The sequence below is a fragment of the Geotrypetes seraphini genome, chromosome 4, assembly GCF_902459505.1.
Source record: "Geotrypetes seraphini chromosome 4, aGeoSer1.1, whole genome shotgun sequence".
Classification (NCBI taxonomy): Eukaryota; Metazoa; Chordata; class Amphibia; order Gymnophiona; family Dermophiidae; genus Geotrypetes; species Geotrypetes seraphini.
In genome coordinates this window covers 265,805,166-265,827,874 of record NC_047087.1, presented here as the reverse complement: position 1 = coordinate 265,827,874, position 22,709 = coordinate 265,805,166, and the positions used below count along the sequence as shown (strand labels likewise).

The 22,709-nt window shown below is 41.6% G+C and overlaps 1 protein-coding gene across 10 annotated transcripts in view; it reads right to left on the bottom strand.

Annotated features, from left to right (window-relative positions):
* The window catches only part of CFAP46 (cilia and flagella associated protein 46), a 473,118-nt gene that overhangs the window by 196,021 nt on the left and 254,388 nt on the right, over window positions 1-22,709 (bottom strand). For all 10 annotated transcript variants that reach the window (XR_004539241.1, XR_004539242.1, XR_004539243.1 and 7 more), the window contains 5 exons: window positions 13,491-13,647; window positions 13,007-13,314; window positions 10,260-10,382; window positions 9,993-10,157; window positions 8,647-8,795 (listed from right to left, as the gene is read on the bottom strand). Coding sequence is in view for 7 of the 10 variants with exons in the window: in XM_033942370.1 (XP_033798261.1) it covers window positions 8,647-8,795; window positions 9,993-10,157; window positions 10,260-10,382; window positions 13,007-13,314; window positions 13,491-13,647 (902 nt within the window). In the remaining 3 variants the exon portion in view is untranslated. The remainder of the gene's footprint in view (window positions 1-8,646; window positions 8,796-9,992; window positions 10,158-10,259; window positions 10,383-13,006; window positions 13,315-13,490; window positions 13,648-22,709) is intronic.

Here is a 22,709-nt window from a genome sequence, read left to right as displayed (position 1 = left end):
ACAGGATCTAATTTTATAAGAGGGTGCCTATGTAAGAAGCCCCAAAATATGCCTATTTTAAACCTATCTTATAAAGACAACATCTATGCCCATGCATCTTTATAAAACAGGTACTCGGAATAAGCCCTTGCAGTGTACAAATGTCAATATACATATTTACACCTGCCTTGATGATGATGTAATTGTGTGCATGTACTGATGCATTTTATAAAATACATCCATGCACCAACCCTGTTCTTCCCAAACTATGCCCTACGGAATGCTTATAGGCAATATGCATATGTGCTGTCTTTTTAAAAGCAAAGATTACTAACCAGAATGGTTTAAGTGGACAGAACAGGTTCCTGCCCACTTAAACCACATTAAGTAGGCTGACTACTGATATTTAGCAACACTTAACTAGGCTCTGATCACATCCGCAGTTCTGGGACAGTCTGGGGCCAGAGCCATGATGAAACTGGAAGATATGCAAATGATGGCACTGGTACGCAAAGGGCAGACAGCATTACATAACAATTCCAACTTGTGGTTCAAAAACTAATCCTAGGCCTAATAGACTACTGCAACATATTATATCTCCCCTGCCCAACAACAAAGATGAAACAACTCCAAACAATGCAAAACACAGCCCTAAGACTTATCTACTCTTTGGAAAAAATACGACCACATCAAGGAGGCCTACCACGACTCACATTGGCTCCCAATACAAGCCAGAATACATTTCAAATTTCTTTGCCTACTATTCAAAGCTATAAACGGAAACAGCCCTTCCTACTGGAACAATCGACTAACTCACTCCACCTCAATCAGACACAAGAGAACCCACACAATATTCACGCACCTGCCAACCAAAAATGTCAAACGAAAAAAAATATATGACAACCTTCTGGCTACCAGAGCAGCAAAACTGGACCGACAACTCACCATTGCTGATTTTAACCACAGACTACAAAAATTTCAAAAAAGAAACAAAAAATCTTACTCTTCAAAAAACACATAAAACCAATATAACTTTACTAATAAAGTTTCAATCTCCACCAGCTTTACCAATCCTCTCCTTAGATATTTGAACATGCTCTTTTATAATCTTATGTATTAAGATCATAGCAATTCTTATCTAATCCACCTTGAACTGCAAGGTAAAGGCGGAATAGAAGTCACTAATGTAATGTAATATAATAACTAGCAGTCCTATCTTTGTCTGCTTAAATGTATGTGACCGGCACACACATAACTTTCACATCTGCTGAAGACCCAGATATTCAATGCTGTTGCTTGGACATGGACCGGTACGGAATATCCGGGTCTAATTTAGCCAGCAGCAGTCAGCATTTAAAGAAAGCATTTAAAGAAATAATGACCTCAGAGACTTTTGTAAAATAAGTATAAGGCTATGGAAGATACATGTGTATTTGGCAGTATGTATGCGGAGAGCACCAACTTTACACAAACACACATTCAAAAGCAGCATCATTTGGGGCTTTGAAAACATAAGCAGAACATGGTAGAATTTAGAATCTATCCATATACTGTAAGCGTCACCACTCGCTCACTTTAATGTCAGATTTCACAAAATTGCTGGCAGACACCTGCTCAGCACTCTGATAATGTCATATAGAAACTTGGAGGCGAGGAGGATGGCAGTTTGAGTGCAGAGCTCCTCTCCCTGGACAATCTGCCTGCTTTTAAATATCAGCAGCAGTGGGAGATCAATTGCTTTTACACCTAAGCAGCAACGGGACAACCCACCAAAAACCCACAGTCCCGGTCCTGCAAAAATATGAGTTCCACCCTCCCTGCAGTTCGCTAGGAAAATCAACTGCTTTTACACCTAAGCAGCAGCAGGACCAGCCACCACTACCAAGAGCCATTTGCCCCGATCCAGCCAGGCATGTGAGCTCCTCCCTCTGCAGTCCATTGGAGAGATCAATCTACCTGCTTTTAAATATCAGCAACAGTGGGAAATCAACTGCTTTTACACCTCAGCAGCAGCGGAACTATCCGCAACTACCAAGAGCACACAGACCCGATCCAACCAAGAGTGTGAGCTCCACCTCCCCCTGCAGTCCACTAGGAAGATCAACTGTTTTTTACACCTAAGCAGCAACAGGACCAGCCACCACTACCGAGAGCCCTTTGCCCTGATCCAGCCAAACAAGTAAGCTCTTCCCCCAGCATTCCGTTGGAAAAATCAATATGCTTGCTTTTAAATATTATCAGAAGTAGGAGATCAACTGCTTTTACACCTAAGCAGCACCAAGACCAGCCGCCACTATCGAGAGCTTTTGTCCCAATCCAGCCAGACGTGTATGCTCTTCACCATACAATTTGTTGGAGAGATCAATCTGCCTGCTTTTAAATATCAGCAGCATTGGGAAAACAACTGCTTTTACACCTAAGCAGCAGCGGGTCCATCCGCAACCACCAAGAACCCACAGACCCGAACCTGCCAGGAATGTGAGATCCGCCCCCCCCTACAATTCGATAAGAAGATCAACTGTTTTTACACCTAAGCAGCAATAGGACCAGCCGCCACTACCGGGAACCCTTTGCCACGATCCAGCCAGACATATAAGATCTTCCCCCAGCATTCCATTGGATAGATCAATCTACCTGCTTTTAAATATCAGCAGCAGTGGGAGAACAACTGCTTTTACACCTAAGCAGCAACGAGACCAGCCACAACCACCGAGAGCACACAGACCCGATCCTACCAAGAGTGTGAACTCTTCCCCCCATGCAATCCGCTAAGAAGATCGACTGTCGGCTCCGGGCGGCTTTCCCGCAGAGGAGAGAATCCTGCATTCACCGTGGGCCTCATCTGGGGCAGCCTCCTTGGAGTGGCTGGGGCACGGGCAGCATTGGGACCAACCGCAACTACCAAGAGCCCATAGACCAGATCATTACAGGAGTGTGAGCTCCACACCTCCTGCAGTCCGCTAGGAAGATCAACTGCTTTAACACCTAAGTAGCAGCAAGACCAGCTGCCTATAATAGGAGCCCTTGCCCCGATCCAACCAGGCATGTGAGCTCCTCCCCCTATATCCCATTTAAGAGATCAATCTACCTGCTTTAAATATCAGCAGCAGTAGAAAAACAACTGCTTTTACATACAAGCAGCAGCGAGACCTACCGCAACCACCAAGAGCCCACAGACCCGATCCTGCCAGGAGTGTGAACTCCTCCCCCTGCAGTCCATTGGAGAGATCAATCTGCCTGCTTTTAAATATCAGCAGCAGTGGAGATCAACTGCTTTTACACCTAAGCAGCAACGAGACCAGCCACAACCACCGAGAGCACACAGACCCGATCCTACCAAGAGTGTGAACTCTTCCCCCCATGCAATCCGCTAAGAAGATCGACTGTCGGCTCCGGGCGGCTTTCCCGCAGAGGAGAGAATCCTGCATTCACCGTGGGCCTCATCTGGGGCAGCCTCCTTGGAGTGGCTGGGGCACGGGCAGTGTGTCTGGGAGGGAATGCATGGATGGGAGAACATCGCAGGGGAGGAGACATAGGCATCCTGGGACTGTCTGCCAAGTCTCTTCCCTGAAGAAGCCCTTTCTGGAAACGTCAATCGCTCCTCCTAAACTTACTTGCTCCACTTCATCACTGACGCTGAAACCGTGGATTGAAGACAAAGTTTTATTTTATTTTTCTTTCCAGCTTATGATTTATCTTTAATCTTATCTATTGTTTTGCCTTTTGTCTTTGTTTTGTTCTATTTCTATCATTTAAATTTCTCCAGAATTCTACTGTTCAACGGCTCCCCCTTCTGCTTCTATTCCTTTCTCTCCTCTCTTCTACCTTCCAAAGTATTTAGATCAATGCTGTCTTGTTAAAATGTTTATTTTATTTTTATTTTTCCTCTAACTCTACTTTTCACTTCTCTATTACCCTCCAGGTACTTAAGTTAGATTGTGAGCCTTCGGGACAGTAAGGGAATTTTTCAAGTACCTTTCTTATTTCTAATCTTAATGTATATTTTTTGTAAACCGCTTAGAACCTAACGGATGTAGCGGTATATAAGAAATAAATTACATTACATTACATATAGGGCATTACCATTACCAGCTGGGGGTAGACTCTTGTATTTTTTTTTTTAATTCTTTATTCATTTTCAAAATTACATTAAGTGTTAAATATATTCATTCACAGTAGCAATAAATACATCACATCACTTATAAACAATCATTGGTACATTACATAAATTCTTATCCCTTCCCCTTTCCCATCCCTCCCAACCATATATTCCATTATCATATAAAATATGTAATAATAAAATACCCCCCTCCCTACACCTTAAACTGATAAATATAAGGGAAACAATTTTACTTAATCCTTACAATATTTTGTTAATGGTTTCCACACATCCTGAAATTTCTTAAAATATCCCCTTTGTAAGGCAATAAATCTTTCCATTTTATAGATATGGCATAAAGAGTTCCACCAAAAGTTATAATTTAATCTCCTCCAATCCTTCCAATTATAAGTAATTTGCTAAATGGCAACACCAGTCATTATTAGCAATAATTTATTGTTGTTCGCAGAAATCTGACTTTTTGCTCTCATTTCCATACCAAATATCACAGTCTCATAGGATAATGCCACTGGGTTATCTAATAAATTATTAATTTGGTCCCAAATTGATTTCCAAAAATTCATAATAAATGGGCAATGAAACAGTAAATGATCTAAAGTTCCTGCTTCCAGATGACAATGCCAACATCTATTAGACAAAGAACTATCTAATTTTTGCAACCTAACAGGGGTCTATAACGCTCTATGTAACAGAAAAAACCAAGTTTGTCTCATAGATGCAGACACCGTACATTTCATCCTCCAAGACCAAATTCGTGGCCATTGAGATGCAGTAATTTCATGCTTAATCTCACTGCTCCAAATATCTCTTAAACCATTTTTTAATTTCTTTTTAGTAAATCCACTTAATACTTTATACCACTGGGTGGCCTGGTGACCCAAGAAGAGTCTTGTATGATAGGCGCATGCCATGAAAGAACATAAGAATAGCCTTTCTGGGTCAGATCAATAGTCCATCTATCACAAAAGACTGTCTTCACGGTGGCCAATCCAGGTCACTAGTACCTGGCAAAAACTTAAATAATAGCAACATTCCATACTATCGATCCAGGGCAAGCAGTGGCTGTCCCCATGTCTTTCTCAATAACAGACTATGGACTTTTCCTCCAGGAAATTATCCAACCTTTCTTAAAACCAGCTATGTTAATCGCTCTTACCACAACCTCTGGCAACGTGTTCCAGTGCTTAACTATTCTCCGAGTGAAAAAGTATTTCCTCCTATTGGTTTTAAAAGTATTTCTCTGTAACTTCAGGCTCCAGCGGCTTGAGCAAGTTACTCTGTAAACTTGAAACGGGCCGCGAAAGTAAGGGGGTGGGAGACAGATAGATTCGGCTGGTTGGTAGGTAGGAAGGAGGGAGGGGGGCCACGTGCGATCGGTGACCGCATGCGTTCCCTCCCTTAACTGCGGGGGCAAGGCCATTCACCGCTCCTTGGGATGGTATATGGCCTTGTCCCTGTACCAACAGTGATCACTTTTTCCCCTCCCACTGTTTCGGCAGGTTAGCCGTGGTTATCCGTGGCTAGCCGCGGATAACAGCCACCATGTCATTCTCTAGTCTGAGCCTCAAAGCACTCATAAAAGAGCACTGTGTAGCAGACACCTGTGGAGAATCTAGTTTTAATTCTCTCAGTGTCTCAGAAATCAGCTTCAAGAAGGCGTCAACTTGAACAGATAGCGTACTGTTGAGTCCAAATCACGGGTCCAGTGCTATTATTGCCTCAGGAGTTACGATCTCTACCTGGGCTTCTGCATCTCTTACAAGAGAAGATTCACTTTGGGACAACAAAGGCATAGATTCAGACTACCACTCTCCCAGTATCTTGATGGACTTCTGGATCCTGCCCAAGGATTTCCACTGGAGAGTGCACATTTGCAGTGGACAAATCCCCTTGCATAGCCACTGGCACTCCTTCCGCTAGAGCCTGGGACCCCGACAACTTAAGTAAGCTATCCACATTAGAGTTACAAAATCAGGGGTAAATTCCTGATTAGAGAGCCCTGAGGACTCCTTCAGTACATCCCACAGTCTCCTCTTGGGCTCTATGGTATCCACACACCTGTACTTTGCCTGATTGCTATCCAGAGAATCTGGAGAGAATTTTTCCCAGACAAAGTTGCCATCTGTGATCCCCCAGCCCTGGAGGTACCAGGAGAGGCTAAGCCCAAGGCTCTTACCCCTCCCTTCACGTGCCCTGCAGCATTCGGTGCATGGATGCTCCTCAGCTAACCATCCAGCGCAAATCTGCATGCTATAGGGGTATCACAGCCTAAGGGGTTCATCCCATGTGATTTCTTGCAAAACCAAAGGGCTTTGAGGCAGATGGAGGCTTTTAAACAAAAATCAGTTAATCCAAGATGGCCACTGTAGCAGTGTGATTGCGTCAAAAACAGTCAAGGAAAACCAAAGGTAAAAAAATTGTGGGGAGGGGATTTTGGAGGTGGGGGAGTCTAAATCCAGCCTCAGAAATGCTTAAAACGTGCAATTTTAGCCTCACACCTCCCCCTCCCCTTCCCCATATGCTGCGATCTTCAGGCTGTTGGACTGAGACCTCAACTCCAGCAGTTCCCACAACAAAGGGGATGTAAAATGCAGCCAGCACCTGCTAAAGCCCAACTGGACTGCCCCAGAGGCCAAACAGCCTGTGCTCAAGCACCTAATAAATCAGATTGTGAGTCAGCTACCAAGGGAACAGATCCCAAGCTCCAAATATATGACTGAAGGCTAGGCAGACAGATATCCTGAGGGTTTCCCTGCTAGTTGCAGACTTATTTCCCAGAGTCTGTGTTCTCTCCCAACCATAGCTGTCACTGGGAATCTCTGGAGCACCAAAAAACCTCTGGATTTGGACAAAATACCCATAAATAAGAAAAATATTACCAGATCAGAAAACCATCTTCTCAACTCACTTGCAAAAGGAAAAAACTGGATGGGGCATTATAGCCACAGGAGAAGGAGGCAGAATTGAAGAATGTAAATTTCATACTTTCTGCAACACAGCTCATGAGAAGGGGGATATTACCTTTAGTCAGGACTCCTAGACCCATTGCACCAAAAATTATCATTTACCTGTTAGAAAAAGGATAATGGATAGCTTTTCATATCCTTGCAGTGTGATCTAGAGGTCATTAGAGAAAACTGTGATAGTTGTATACTTAAATATAACCAGCATATCATGTTAGTCATGTTTCATGCATGTGCAAGAAGAAATAGTTTTAGTTAAATACAATTCAGAAACAAACCCCTCTTCTACGAACCTGCACTAGCAGTTTCTAGCACAGAGAGCTGCGCTGAATGGCCCGCGCTGCTCTCGACGCTCTTAGGAACTCTATGAGCATCGGGAGCAGCGCGGGCCATCTAGCGCGGCTCCCCGCACTAGAAACTGCTAGCGCAGTTTCATAGAAGAGGGGGGATTGTTTCTGAAACTAAGACCTTGCTTGAACAAAGAAATCTATGAATAGTAAGGATGCAGTGAGCAGTGTAATTCTATAAGGAGCAACTTAATTTCAGATGGTAGAAATGCATTAATTGTTGGTATTTTAGCCACTCCCCATGTATGAATGACCTATTAAAATACCAACTAACAAAAAAATAAGCTCCATGTTTTGATAATGTATACTTTGCTGGTGGGCATGCATATAGGTGGAGCTAGGTGAAGCATGGGCAGGGTGTACAAAGAAATGCATCAATTGTAGCATTCTCTAATTTATGCATATGTTGGGTACCATCTAGGTGATATAAGTGAGCATTCCTTAAATACAGACATGTTTTCTGCCACTTATGCCAGTATTTTATAAAGAAAAGTAGTTGCCTAAATTCTTTACAGAATACACTTGAAATAGGCCATTTATTATTTTATTGTCCCTTTATTTTAGCCTTTTGGATTTCTATTTGGGGGTCAAATAAATTGTTTATTGGAAAATTATGTGGCATTATCTTATGATACAATTCTATTCGGAATATCAATGAGGACACAGAGTCAAATTTCGTCTAACAATAATAAGTTTTTATTGATCATGACAGAAGTCACCGTACAACAAATCACACTTATTTGGAAGAACTGGAATAGACTCAATTATTGCTTCTGGTGGAATTCATTATGTAACATCTATAAAATGGAAAGAGCAATTGCTATACAAAGAGGGAACTATAATAATTTTAATAAAATCTGGGGGCCATTGACAAGATATTGTAATGAATAAATACCATTTTTCCATTATAAATGCAATAAGAAGGAAGGGATGGGGAGGAATTTTATAATTTTATTAAATATTTAGATCAATAATAAAGAATATTGTATATGAGCTTTGTGAACGCATAGATTATGGTTGGACTGGGAGGGAATGGGTTAAAAATTTTAAAGTTTTAATGTTGAATATGATAGAGATTCAAGTGTTGTATTCAATTCAATTTAACTGTTATTGTTACACTTGTTGTAAGATGTAAAATGAATAAAGATTTATTAAAAAAAAAAAAAATAGGCACCTGCTTACCCTCTTTCTCCTAGATGTGCAGTTATAGAATTACATACTTTTTGATGCCACTTACCTAAGACGGTAGAGTTCTGAAAGACTTTTACTTTCCACAATGCCAGAAGCAATAAGTTCAGCAAGCTGAAGCACTGGGATGGTCAAATGTATTAACGAAATACTTTGCAATTCTTTTACCAGCAGATCTAGGTAATATAAACTGTTCATCTAGAAATGAAACAAACCAAAAATATTTGGGCTAAAATGCTGCAGTGTTAATAGTTTTGCTGTTCTGTAACGATCAAACATTAGAATTATTAAATGGAGCACTGATGCTTAGTGCAGTGGTCTGAGAACCTGGGGAGCTGGGTCTGATTCCCACTGCAGCTTCTTGTGACTCTGGGCAAGTCACTTCACCCTCCATTGCCTCAGGTACAAAATACATACCTATAAAGTGTTCCCCCGGTCATTTGCGGTCGGCGGTTTGCAGTCCCAGTCATTCGCGGTATTTTCCGACTGTGAACCGCCGACAAGGAGAGAGCAGCCGGAGCGCTGATGAGTGCAGGAAATCACTCGCTGTATGCTCCGACCGCCTCTTCCTGCACTAAATCGGGCCATAACCAATCAGGAGCTGCTTTGACACGCAGCTCCTGATTGGTAAGGCCCGACTTAGTGCAGGAAGAGGTCCGGCTGCTCTCTCCTGCCTGTCCCGCTGCCCTCTCCAGTCTCTCCCATGAAAAACCGTATTTGCGGTTTTTCAAGATTTGCCCGCGAATATCGAGGGAGTACTGTATATGTGTCATAATCCAAGAAAAGGGACCAAGGCTTAGAAATTGAATTATTCAGCAGGCTAAGTAATCAAGATGATGCTGATTCAAATGCAACAAACCCCATCTTTCTATGATTTCATTAAGATATACCATTTTAATTAACAAATTGTATCTGATAAATAGAACCCAACTGATGTTGTTCCCTCGTTTCTCAAGTAAGCGTGAACTAAGACGTGATATCTTTCCTTAGATTGCAACAAATATATGTAAACCACTTTGCTTGTAATCACAGAATGGTGGTATAGGAAGTCCCTTCTCCTTTCCCTTTACTTTCCAGGTAGGTGTGTACAGAGCCAGAATTTGGGCTGTGCATGGGTGGAGTTCTCAAGTACATGTGTACATTATAAAATCCTTATGTATTTAATAATCTATTTATACCTGGTTGAGAGCAGTGGTGAATGCACATGTCCTCAATGCAGGTGTGATTTCTGCCACGAATGCTAGTATTTTATAAAGACATGTGGATACCTATGGAAAGCTGTGGGCAAAATATGTGCTGTCTGTGTACCAATGTGAACTTTTGAAAATTGCTCTCATTGCTCTCCACCACGTAAAAAAGCACAGTGGCAAGGTATAAGAGTGATGTATTACTTACAGGTTCCAAAATGTTTGCTCTGTTAATACTACAAGAGCTTGCATCAGATTTAAAGGCCTCTCTAACTTCCTCAGGACACTCATAGCTTGCCCATTCCTCTATATTTCCTGGTAAGATGTCCAGAGGTACTTTCCGTTTATTTTTATCCTTGGGAGAAGAGGGTACCTGTAACAAAAGCATTGTTTAATCACTTAAACAGAAATGCATACAGTAAATAAAAGTGAAAGAAAATGAAAATGAAAGTTAACAGAAAGAAGAGATGCTTACTATTTTTGCTTCTTTTTTGCCTTTTCCTTTTTTAGAGGGGGGTGACTGTGGCTTCCCAGTCTCTGCAGGTAGTGCATTTTTGAGTAACGTCTTTATGAAAGATACTGCTGCAGGCAGTGCCACCTAATATTCAAGAAAAAGAAGTTTTTGATATCTAAACTAAACATAATTTTATTGCAATTCTATAATATATGAGACTAACACACACACATTTAATATACTGTATATCTTTTTGAGGTACATGCTTAAAGCATTTCTTTCCTCTTTTATGGTATGGGTAACTGGGCTCTTTGTAAAGTGAATCCAGCAACTAGAGAACATATGAATAGCTTTACTGGGTCAGACCAATGGTCCACCTAGACCAGTATCCCTTCTTCATGGTAATTTCCCTGGACATGAGCTCCTTTTCGAAGACATGTCCGGGATCCGGGCGTCTTTTCAAAACCTGGCACTTTGTCTGGGTTTTGACAAGCTTCCCTTCAAAATCATGTCAGGAAGGGGACGCAGTGACATTATTGCATCACATCCTGTTGGGCCGCCGCGGGGGCGGACTGCTGGGCGGGATGGACCTCTGGTCCGCGCATGTGCATATGCCATCTGGGGATTTGGCTGAGGGGCAGAATGGGGTGTGACACAGAAGGAACAGGGCAGAACTGGGGGGGGCCTGGGGGCATAGCCATGGGCCCGGAATTTCATTCGGGAGAATCTGGTAACCCAACATGCAAAATGTATTCTAGGAACAGGATTTGACTTGGCCAGACTGCATGATATGCAGTGCCATTTGTCTAAAGTTAACTGGATAAATCTAGCACAGCTGCGTTAAAATCAAATACAGTGGAACCTCGGTTTGCGAGTAATGCGGTTTGTGAGTGTTTTGCAAGACGAGCAAAACACTCAGCAAACTTTCGTCTCACAAACCGAGCACTGCCCCGATAAACAAGCACTTACACTGCAGGAAGCGCCGCTTCAGAGGGATTCCTCTTCGTCTGCCAGCCAGTCTTCCACACCGGGTGCCTTCTGTATGCTGGAGAGCCTCTATCTGAGCCTACGCAGCCGAGTGCCGTCCCACCTGCACATTGCGTATGATCACGCACAATGTCAATCATCGACGTTGTGCGTGATCATATGCAATGTGCAGGTGAGACGGCACTCGGCTGTGTAGGCTCAGATAGAGGCTCTCCAACATACGGAAGGCATCGGCGTGGAAGACTGGCCGGCAGATGGCAGAGGAATCCCCCTGAAGTGGCACTGCGAGGTTCTCCTGTGCTGGCAGACGGAGGAGGCAGACGGAGTAGACAGCACTGCAGCACCCGGAACCTGACAGGTAGACACCCCTGGGCCACCCCTCGCCACTTCCTCGGCACATTTTGGGTTCTGGAACTAATTGTCAGCATTGCCATTATGGCCATTATGGGGACATGTGATTTGATATACGAGTACTTTTGATTACGAGCATGCTTCTGGAATGAATTATACTCGTTAACCAAGGTACCACTGTATCTGGAAAAATCTAACAAGAAAAAGATGCTCAGTTATCTCTGTTGCTCATTGCACTGTTTAGTATGGCCAACTAACAGCAAGAGATCGTAACATGCACCCTTAATAATTAAGTCATGAGTATGGTAAAAAAAAAAAAATTGTCAGGAACATGCACCTGTGTCTGTATTGATTAATTAAGACCACATTCAATGCAGCATTATCTGGGGAAAGCTTTGAAATGTTTTTGCCAGATTTGACAAGAATATTAGAGCAGCAAAGGATCTCTGCTTGTCTACTTCTTTTCAAGGAGATGAACCTGTTTCTGCTCCTGACGAAGAAAGTGAAACGGAGCTCTGTCGAGCAGTAACAGCACTTCTTTGGGACACAGATAAGTTTTTGATTGCTTTATTTTTATTTTTATGACTGCAAGATATCATTTTTGATAGAACAATTTGTGGATTTGCAAATAAGCATTTTTAATTTTGTTTCATTCAAAAGAGAACTATGAATAAAATTATCTAAAAGAAAAAATAGAAAAAAACTTGATGATGTATGGGGTGGACTCATTTAGGCAGTTACCTGGTGCTTGTCACCCAAGAGTCGTCGGCCCAGGGTAAAAACTGTGAAACACTGTTACAGTTCCCCCAGTACTGAGGTTTTAATTAATGAATATAGACATTAAACAATTTTTTTTCCCAATTCTTTTGTTCTTTTGATAGTTTTTGGCAAACATTAGTTTTTTGCTTTTTGGCCTTATATTTGCTGAAAAAAAAAATTTGCCAGAGCTGATCAGAGGGCTGTGTGAGCAGCGCAGCTTTATAGGGTACAAGGGAGATGGGGCGCAAAACTGCTTCTCATCCATTGTCTCTTCTGCAGTGGCTGCAGCACAGTGGGTGGTACAAGTACGGGGGCCTGTCTCTCAGGATACAATGCTGCCTTGAGAAGTTTCTGTAATGAGCATTAATGGTATTTATATATACTAATTAAGTAGCCCACATTTATAACTCTAGCTATAAGTATTCTAAATCGAATGCAGGAAATTACAGAAAAAGGAAAAAACAGACTATGGATCTTCTACAAATAAACATAGGGCTTCTTTTATAAAGCCCCACAGCAAACATTCCATCATCCATTAATTCCCATGGATGTCAGAACGATTACTGCAACAGTACCTACTAGCATGGCTTTGTAAAAAAAAAAAAAAAAAAAAAAGGGGGGGGGGTATAGTTAACGTGCTAAGATAAAAATTAGCAATCTTATTTTCTCACCTGCCAGATAAGCATGATGCAAGAATAAGCCCCCAAACAGTGCTCCAGATGATGAGGTGAATGATGACCAGAAATAATAGCCATTAAAGTATGTGCTCTGACCAAAGTCTCCAGTTGTCGAATATGTTGCAAATTTTCCATTATATTGGGGGCGGTCATGGCCAGATCATCACTCGTTAAGCTTTGCTTCACTAGCAGACTTTCCGATTTGACATCTTTCTCCATGTCAGATAACTTCAATTCTACTTTAAACTGATCTTTACCTGATGGCTTGTATCCTAATTTTGACTTCTCTTTTGCAATCTTGCCTGTGGATGGTGAGAACACACACATGACAGGATACCTTTAGAGACCTTATTGTAAAATGATATATTATAAATAAGATAGATGAAGATGATAATGATGCATGCAGTCATCCTTTAAGGATTTTTTGGTAAATTGTGCAACACTGAAAAATTATTTCAAAACATGGTTATGTACGTACCGTCTTCATCAGCAACGTATGGAAGATTCATTTGTAACAGGATATCCACTGCCCAGTCAAGGAGGTTGAGAGCATTGCTAACAGGGAACTGGATACAGTACAGCCATATTGCTACTTCCATCAGATACTCAACTTTCTGCCATTCGTTCTCTGGTTTCTTAAAGATAACAATATTTGATAAAGTCATTAACTAGGAATTTGTTTATAAAATGATCTAACTGATACCAAGGGGTAGATATTAACAAGGATACCTGGATAGGTGATCTAACAATCCCCGTTCTCGTATTCAACTCACACCCCAAGAGACCCCCATTACAAACACAAGACACTATTTCATGTAACAGCTACAGGTTTATTAGGAATCACCTGCCAATTCATATGAATCTCAATATCCAAAACACAGTGTAAAAAATATACATAGATGAAGGGTCAACTGTCTGCCATATTAACAACTAGACAGCCCCATCCAATATACCCATCTCCAGAAGTGTATCTAGATTCTGTCCCCACCTTAGTCCCAGCTATATTGCTAAGGACCTCACCCCCAGCTTCACAACCCCACTAAGCCCACCTGGAGTCAGCTTCTGCTATCCCGATAAGAGCCAGCTAGGTCCAGGGAAAAAACGTTCTTCTTATGAAAAATGAAATGATTATCTTGGGTAACAGCTGCTAGATGAAAACTATCAAGGCAGAAAATGGAACCTTCTCTTTTAAAAGAACCTACTATTTTTCTCCTATTATATGGCTAGGCAGGAGAGTACTTGCTTGCCCAATGTACAGCGCTGCATGCGCCTAGTAGTGCTATAGAAATAATAAATTGTTGTTATTGTTGTACTAGAACACCGAGGCAGCCCAAATAACTGCCGCTTACAGAGTCAATTGGACCTTTATAAAACCCGAGGTACACTCACAGTCCCCACCATACCACCTCAAACAAATTGCTTTTCAATAAAAAGATAAGTTTTCAATTCAAATCAAAACCTGGCACCCAAAGTTCTAACTCAACTTTCCTAGTACTCCCCTTCCTTTTCCCCATCCCCACCAGATAATTCAACAGGACTGGTTGGAGATATGAAAAGGTGATGTGTGAAGTAGTGCTCAAACAAACACCCTATTATCTATGGTCACTGGGACTTAGCTCAAAGTCCCAAGGAGAAAACTTCAGAACAGATTTTTTGAAGTGAAAAAAGCACATTTCAAAAATTGTGGTTAATACTGCAGTAAGAAAACTGCTGAGAAAACACTTCAAATACATTTACAAAATGATGGAAGCATTCAAACATGAAAGAACAAAAATAACTTATTTTATAAATACTGTCAAAGCTGACAGACTGGAATGTTATCAGTTTTGGCAAAATTTATACTGGCAAATTTAAGATAAGTTTAAATTGAATTTCTTTAGATTTTGAGTACTTTCAGGGCTCTTTTTATAAAGCTGCATTAGCAGTTTAATGCATGTAATAGTATGCGCTAATTTGCCAGCCGCGATAGCCGCTACCGCCTCTTCTTGAGAAGGCGGTAGTTTTTCAGCTAGCACGGGGTTTAACGCATGCTAAAAAGGTGCGTGCGATAAAGCTGGAAAAAAATGCTTTTATTTTTAAAACAACAGAATGCGGATATTTGTTATATCCAAGAAACACATATGTCAGCCATAAATCTTCAAAATTAGAGGGGGGTTGGGTAAAACATTGGGTTTTTTTTGCCCCTGCTGTAGGAAAGAAAGCTGAAGTAGCTATATTAATGAATAAGAAATGTACTGCAATGTTCAAATTGAATGCTTCAGATCCTCTAGAAAGATGGTTACATGTAGATATGAGCATGGGAAATACTACTGTGGCACTTTTTAATGTATATGCCCCTAATTCGAATCAAATTGCATTTTTCAAAACTCTACAACAATTGATATTACCACTAGCTGCATCTAATTTAGTTGTGGCAGGGGATTATATGGATCCTTTGATGGAGAAAAAACCTAGTAAAGTTATGAAATCTTTAGGGTTAGAAAATTTTGCAAATTCTTGTGATTTGAAAGATATATGGCAAATACTTCATTTTGATGAGCGGGAATTTTTTTTTTGTTCTCATGTTCACAAATATTTTTCAAGAATAGACTATATTTTTGTTTCAAATTCATTAGTTCAGCAGGTTACACAAGCCTCCATTGATCCAATCATTTTGTCTGATCACGGAGGGGTGTGGATTGAATTTAAAATTGTGGATCAAGATAATAGTAGACTGGTATGGAGATTTGATAATACGATGCTTGCAGATTCAAATTTTGTTGAAGAAGTTCAGCTAAAAATGAATGAATATTTTCAAATTAATAATACAGAAGATATTTCCTTGGAAATTTTATGGGATGCCTTTAAGGCAACAATGAGAGGATAAATGATTTCATATTCGATATATATTAAGAAACAGATTAGAAGACAATTTTCCAATCTGGAACAAGAAATCAAAATGTTGGAGTCAAAATTGATAAATAAGTGGGAACATTCTACTTTACAGGCTCTTTTAAAAGCTAAATGCAAGTATAATGAAATTTCTTCACATCTCATATGGAAAGATTTGTTTTCTCAGCAAGCTTTGTATTATGGAAACTCAAATAAGGCTGGAAGATTATTGGCGAATTATCTTAAAGCAAAAAAAAAAAAAGACAAAATAATTGCAATTAAAGATGAGAAAGGGGATTTGAGAATAAAAGTTGGACCTATTTTGAAACAATTTTTAAATTTTTATAAAGCTCTTTATTCTTCTGAGCCTTATTTAGACAAGGAAAGAGATGGTTTAGAGTTTTTAAAATTATTAGAGGAACCTAAAATTCCTGAGCATATAAAAGGAAGTTTAGATAAGCCTATATCATTAAATGAATTACAAAAAGCATTGAAATCCTTGAGAGCAGGATCCGCTCCAGGAAGCGATGGTTTTACAGTAGAGTTTTATAAATCATTTCAAAATACCCTATTGCCATATTTGTTAAATTTATATCAGGCTCAACTGAATAAAGGTTGCATTACAGGCACTATGGCAGAATCTTTAACTATAGTTTTGCTAAAGCCAAATAAAGATCCCACATTGGTTTCATATTACAGGCCTATTTCTTTAATCAATGTAGATGAAAAACTATTAGCTAAGACACTGGGTTTACACTTAGCCAAGGCTCTCCCTTTTATTATTGGTATGCACCAAACAGGGTTTGTTTCTCAGAGACATTCTTCTAATAACACCAGACTGGCTTTTCATATGTTATATTTAACAAAAGCCATGAAAGATCTGTCCTTTTCTGTATTCTTGGATATAGAGAAGGCCTTTGATCGGGTGGAATGGACCTTCATGTATCAGGCAATGGAATGGTTTGGCATAGGTTCGGGATTTATATAAATGATCCAAACTTTGTATAGATCCCCTTCTGCTAGATTATATATTAATAATAATTTTTTTTTTGGGGGGGGAGATCCAAGATGGCTGCTGTATTTTTGCTGCGGTGAGGACGCTGTTGATTTTCAGCTTTACCTGGACTAAAAATGCCGAAGAGACGGGGCAGGCACGCTGGTGGCACCTCCCGGTGATCGACTGCCCCCTCGTGATGATCTTCTTTGGCGCCTACAACAGGAGCAAGAAGCGTCGGGGACTAGCCCGCTTGGGACACCGCAGGGGAGTAGTGTGGCAGTGAAAACCTCAGGGTTCGATGTTACCCTAAGCCCTGACGTAAGGACGCCACCACATCAACTGTCGCCGCAGGCAGCTAGATCTCCACGGGACCAGAGAGCACTCGAAGAGGCAGCCCTCTCATCTCCGGAGGCCAGTGTGTTGGAGGGCTTGCCGTCTGAGACATCCCAGAGTGACTTGTTCACTCTCATAGGACCTGCGTCCGGGACAACCAAGGCTGTGGGAGTACAAGACTCCATGGAGTAAACCAATCCTCAAAACAGTCTCTCACAGCACAAGCATATCCTTTTTCTGCAATCAAACCCCCCAGAAGTCACTCTTGAAGCATTATGGGACTTGGTAGTGAATTTGGGAAACTCCTTAAATCCCCAAATTAAAAATTTGGATAAATAGGTTAAAGAACAGAAAGGAGAAATAAAATTGATAAAACAAGATATATCTCAGTTAAAAATAGAGGTACAAAATACAAGTAAAGAGCTAACATCAGTAAAAAATAATTAAGATTTACTGGTTAAAGACAATATAATTTTGAGTAGGAAATTGGAAGCTCTGGAGAATAATAGTTGAGCTAACAATTTGAGAATTATAAATTTTCCTAAGATCTTATCAATTTCTCCTCAAGAAATGGTGAAGCGTTACTTTATGGAAATATTGCAAATTCCTGAAAGCTCTCTACCTCCTCTTACAAGGGTATATTATCTTCCTGTTAAATCCCAAGTCAAAGAAAAAGAAAAAGGTGGGGAATCTCAGGAAAGACCATTGGACATTTCTGCCATATTGGAACAATTGGATAGAGAATTGGCTGTTCCAGCCACTCTCTTGATGTCTGTGGCTCTGGCTCCAGACAATGATTGGATATTAAAACTTTTCTTAAAAAATAGATCCAAGGACTTCCTGGGACACCATATTCAGATATTTCCTGATGTCTCTAGAGGGACTCAAAAGAACAAGATAATTCTTAATCTTGATAACTGGAGTGACTCAAACTGGGGGTATTTTCTTTTTGAGATACCCATGCAAATGTGTAGTCCAATACTGTTCTTTGAAGTATATTTTTATAGATCCATCTCATTTGATAAGTTTTCTCTCAATGAAACGTCTTGAGAAAGGAATGGTTGCGCCTAATGAAGTTTAGCTCTCTGTACTGCAGTAAACATACGGCTTTCTTTGATAAATATTTTGATTAATTTAGCTCTACTCTTTAAATCTTGGATCTAAGTTAAAGAGGACTAGTGTGTGATCAAGTGAGTTTATTTTATGTATTTTTCATTTTTATGTTTTGCTGTGTTTTTCAATTTTTGGAAAATTAAGTTAATTTGGTTCTTGATCGCACTTTTCTGTACAAGATGTTTATGCTTGGTAATTCTATAAAATTGTATAAATAAATAAGAAAAAAGAAAAAAAATAATAATTTTTCAGAGTGTTTTCAGTTGCACAGGGAGTTAGACAGGGCTGTCCCTTATCTCCTTTGTTTTTTGATATTGTATTAGAACCCTTGCTATTAGCTATTCAGCATGTAAAGGAGATACAGGGTATTCCTTATTCAGATCAGGAATATAAGGTCTCTGCTTATGCAGACGATATACTGCTTCATTTGAGAAATCCTGAAACAACCATTCCAAGTTAACTTGATTTGATTGAGAATTTTGGGAAATTTTCAGGATACAAGATAAACTGGAGTAAATCAGAAATTCTTCCACTTAATGTGCATTGTACAAAGGGTTTATTTGATCTATTCCCTTTTCTTTGGAGAGATGAAGGAATAAAATATTTAGGTATTTGGATAAAAAACACGCTGGAAGACACAATGAAAGTAAATGAGAAATTTTTATTACAGAAGGTAAAAGAATTATGTCAGCAATGGAATCCATTACATTTGTCTTGGTGGGGGAGAGTCCAAACTATTAAAATGATGATTTTGCCTGTGGTTTGTTATCAAATGGGTATGATACCAGTTTCTTTTCAGGGGTCCTTTTATAAAAAGTTAAATAGTATTCTTACAAAATTTATTTGGCTGGATAAAATTGCTAGAATTGCTTTAGTGTCTCTACAAAAGCCAATTACAGAGGGAGGGGTAAATTTTCCTAATTTTTATAGGTATCATTGATCCTATATTATACATCAGGGTATGTATTGGGTCCTCCCAGAGCTCATGGAAAAGATGCCAGATTGGTTATGGTTGGAATGGAAACTCATGTTTCCTCTGTGATTATGCCATGTTCTCAGTATCAATATGCCTAGGTTTTATAAAGAAAACAGAATATTAATAGATACATAAGATATGTGAGTAATTTAACACCTATACATAAACACCAGTAATATGTGAGTAATTTAACACCTATACATAAACACCAATACATAAATCAACAAATCAAACTATATGGTTGAACTCCAAGATTCAAATTGGCGGATTTAAAGTCATCTGGAAGTACTGGATGATTAGATGATGTTATATCTAATGGTGAGCTGCTAGACTTTTCACAGTTGCAACATAAATTTGGTCTTAGTAAATCACAAAGTTTCAGATGGTTGCAACTGAAGTAGGCCATTCAGGAGGGGTTCCCTGAATGGAAAAATCTTAATAATCAATATAGTTTAGAATTCTTGTGCTTTCAGGCTGACTTTCTGGGCCACTCAGTGATATAAACTGATAGCTGGATTAAAAGAAAAAAGAAACCAAAAACTGGAGCATTGAGATTAAGCATCAAATTATTGTATCTCAATGGCCACAAATTTGGTCTTGGAGAATGAGGTGTATGTACAGTGTCTGCATCTATGAGACAAACTTGTTTTTTTCTGTTACATAGAGTATTTTGGATCCCTGTTTGTTTACAAAAATTGGATAGCTCTAAGACTAATAGATGTTGGCAGTGTCACCTTGAAGCAGGACCTTTAGATCATTTATTGTTCTATTGTCCATTTATTTTGGCTTTTTGGAATTCAATATGGCGACAAATAAATTGTTTGTTAGAAAACCCGGTGGCATTAACATATTTGGTATGTCAAAAAGAGCTAAGAGCCAAATATCTTCAAAAAACAAAGCTTTTACTTATCATGACAGGAGTTGCAATACAACAGATTACAAGTAACTGGAAGAATTGGAAAAAATTAAATTATAGTTTTTGGTGGAACTTTTTATGTCATCTAATATAATAAAATGATAGGCCGCGCATGTGCACTAAAAAAACGTGTTCCCTGGTCTGTCGCGAAAATACGACTGTGCATGCGCGGCCCCGGCTGCGGAGGCGGCTTTCAAATTTTAAAAAAAAATTACACAGCCTTCCTCACCCCCGACTCTCACTCTGCATGTGGTACCGGCTCCTCTCTCGAACTGCACCAGGATCGAGAGAAGAGCTGCGGCGGCGACTTTCAACAAGGAAGAAGCTGCAGCTGGGGCAGTCGGGGCCTCCACCGCCACGCACAACCCGCTCCCTCTCCTGCAGCTCAGGCACCACAGAAGCTGCAAAATCTACTGAGCGTGAAAACGCGCAACCCGGTCCCCGCGTCTGCCTACCTTTCCCCCCAACACAGCGCATTTGCCCCCCCTCTCCAGAACAAATCCATAAATGGAGCCGGCCCGCCCTCCGCAACAGACCAGAGGAGTCCTTTGCCGCTCACCCCCCTTCCCTTGCCACCGACCCGACTACCTACTCGGCGATTCAAGCAGCCTGTACCGCAGCAGTCTTCACACGCTGCTTCAGGCCCTTCTACTGCCCTGATTTGCTCTGCCGCATCTCTGATGATGTCATCAGGGACGTGCCAGAGTAAATCAGGGCAGTAGAAGAACCCGAAGCAGCGTGTGAAGACTGCTGCACAGGCTGCTTGAATCGCCGAGTGAGTTCGTAATCGGGTACGCGGGAAGGGAAGGGGGGGTGGCAAGGACTCTATCCGAGTAAATAAAAAACTCTGGGGAGAACGGCAGAGACCGGCCATGTACTAACTCCCGTGGACAGGGGGAGCAGGAAGAGGTGATGATGGACAGGGGGGGAAAAAGGAAAGAAGGCCTATTGTTGGACAGGGGGAGCAGGAAGAGGTGCTGATGGACAGGGGGGGAAATGAAGGGAGGCCTATTGCTGGACAGGGGGAGCAGGAAGAGGTGCTGATGGACAGGGGGGGGGAAATGAAGGGAGGCCTACTGCTGGACAGAGGGAGCAGGAAGAGGTGATGATGGACAGGGGGGGAAAAAAAGGAAGGGATGCCTATTGTTGGACAGGGGGAGCAGGAAGAGGTACTGATGAACAGGGGGGAGGTAAAACAAAGGGAGAAGGGCTGCTGCTGGATAAGGGGAGCTTGAATGGGTGGTGGTGGACAGGGGGGAAAAATGAAGGGAGGCCTAATGCTGGACAGGGGGAGCAGGAAGAGGTGCTGATGGACAGGGGGGGAAATGAAGGGAGGCCTACTGCTGGACAGAGGGAGCAGGAAGAGGTGATGATGGACAGGGGGGGAAAAAAGGAAGGGATGCCTATTGTTGGACAGGGGGAGCAGGAAGAGGTACTGATGGACAGGGGGGAGGTAAAACAAAGGGAGAAGGGCTGCTGCTGGATAAGGGGAGCTTGAATGGGTGGTAGTGGACAGGGGGAAAAAATGATGGGAGGCCTAATGCTGGACAGGGGGAGCAGGAAGAGGTGCTGATGGTCAGGGGGGAAAAAGGAAAGAAGGCCTATTGTTGGACAGGGGGAGCAGGAAGAGGTGCTGATGGACAGGGGGGGAAATGAAGGGAGGCCTATTGCTGGACAGGGGGAGCAGGAAGAGGTGCTGATGGACAGGGGGGGAAATGAAGGGAGGCCTACTGCTGGACAGAGGGAGCAGGAAGAGGTGATGATGGACAGGGGGGGAAAAAAAGGAAGGGATGCCTATTGTTGGACAGGGGGAGCAGGAAGAGGTACTGATGAACAGGGGGGAGGTAAAACAAAGGGAGAAGGGCTGCTGCTGGATAAGGGGAGCTTGAATGGGTGGTGGTGGACAGGGGGGAAAAATGAAGGGAGGCCTAATGCTGGACAGGGGGAGCAGGAAGAGGTGCTGATGGACAGGGGGGGAAATGAAGGGAGGCCTACTGCTGGACAGAGGGAGCAGGAAGAGGTGATGATGGACAGGGGGGGAAAAAAGGAAGGGATGCCTATTGTTGGACAGGGGGAGCAGGAAGAGGTACTGATGGACAGGGGGGAGGTAAAACAAAGGAAGAAGGGCTGCTGCTGGATAAGGGGAGCTTGAATGGGTGGTGGTGGACAGGGGGAAAAATGATGGGAGGCCTAATGCTGGACAGGGGGAGCAGGAAGATATGCTGATGGACAGGGGGAAAAATGAAGGGAGGCCTACTGCTGGACAGGAGGAGAAGGAAAGGTGATGATGGACAGGGGGGAAAAAAAGGAAGGGATGTCTATTGTTGGACAGGGGGAGCAGGAAGAGGTACTGATGGACAGGGGGGAGGTAAAACAAAGGGAGAAGGGCTGCTACTGGATAAGGGGAGCAGTGAAGGGGTGGTGGTGGACACAGGGGAGGTAAAAAGAAGGTAGAATGGACAGGAAAAAGTGGCTAAGGAGACAGAGAGAG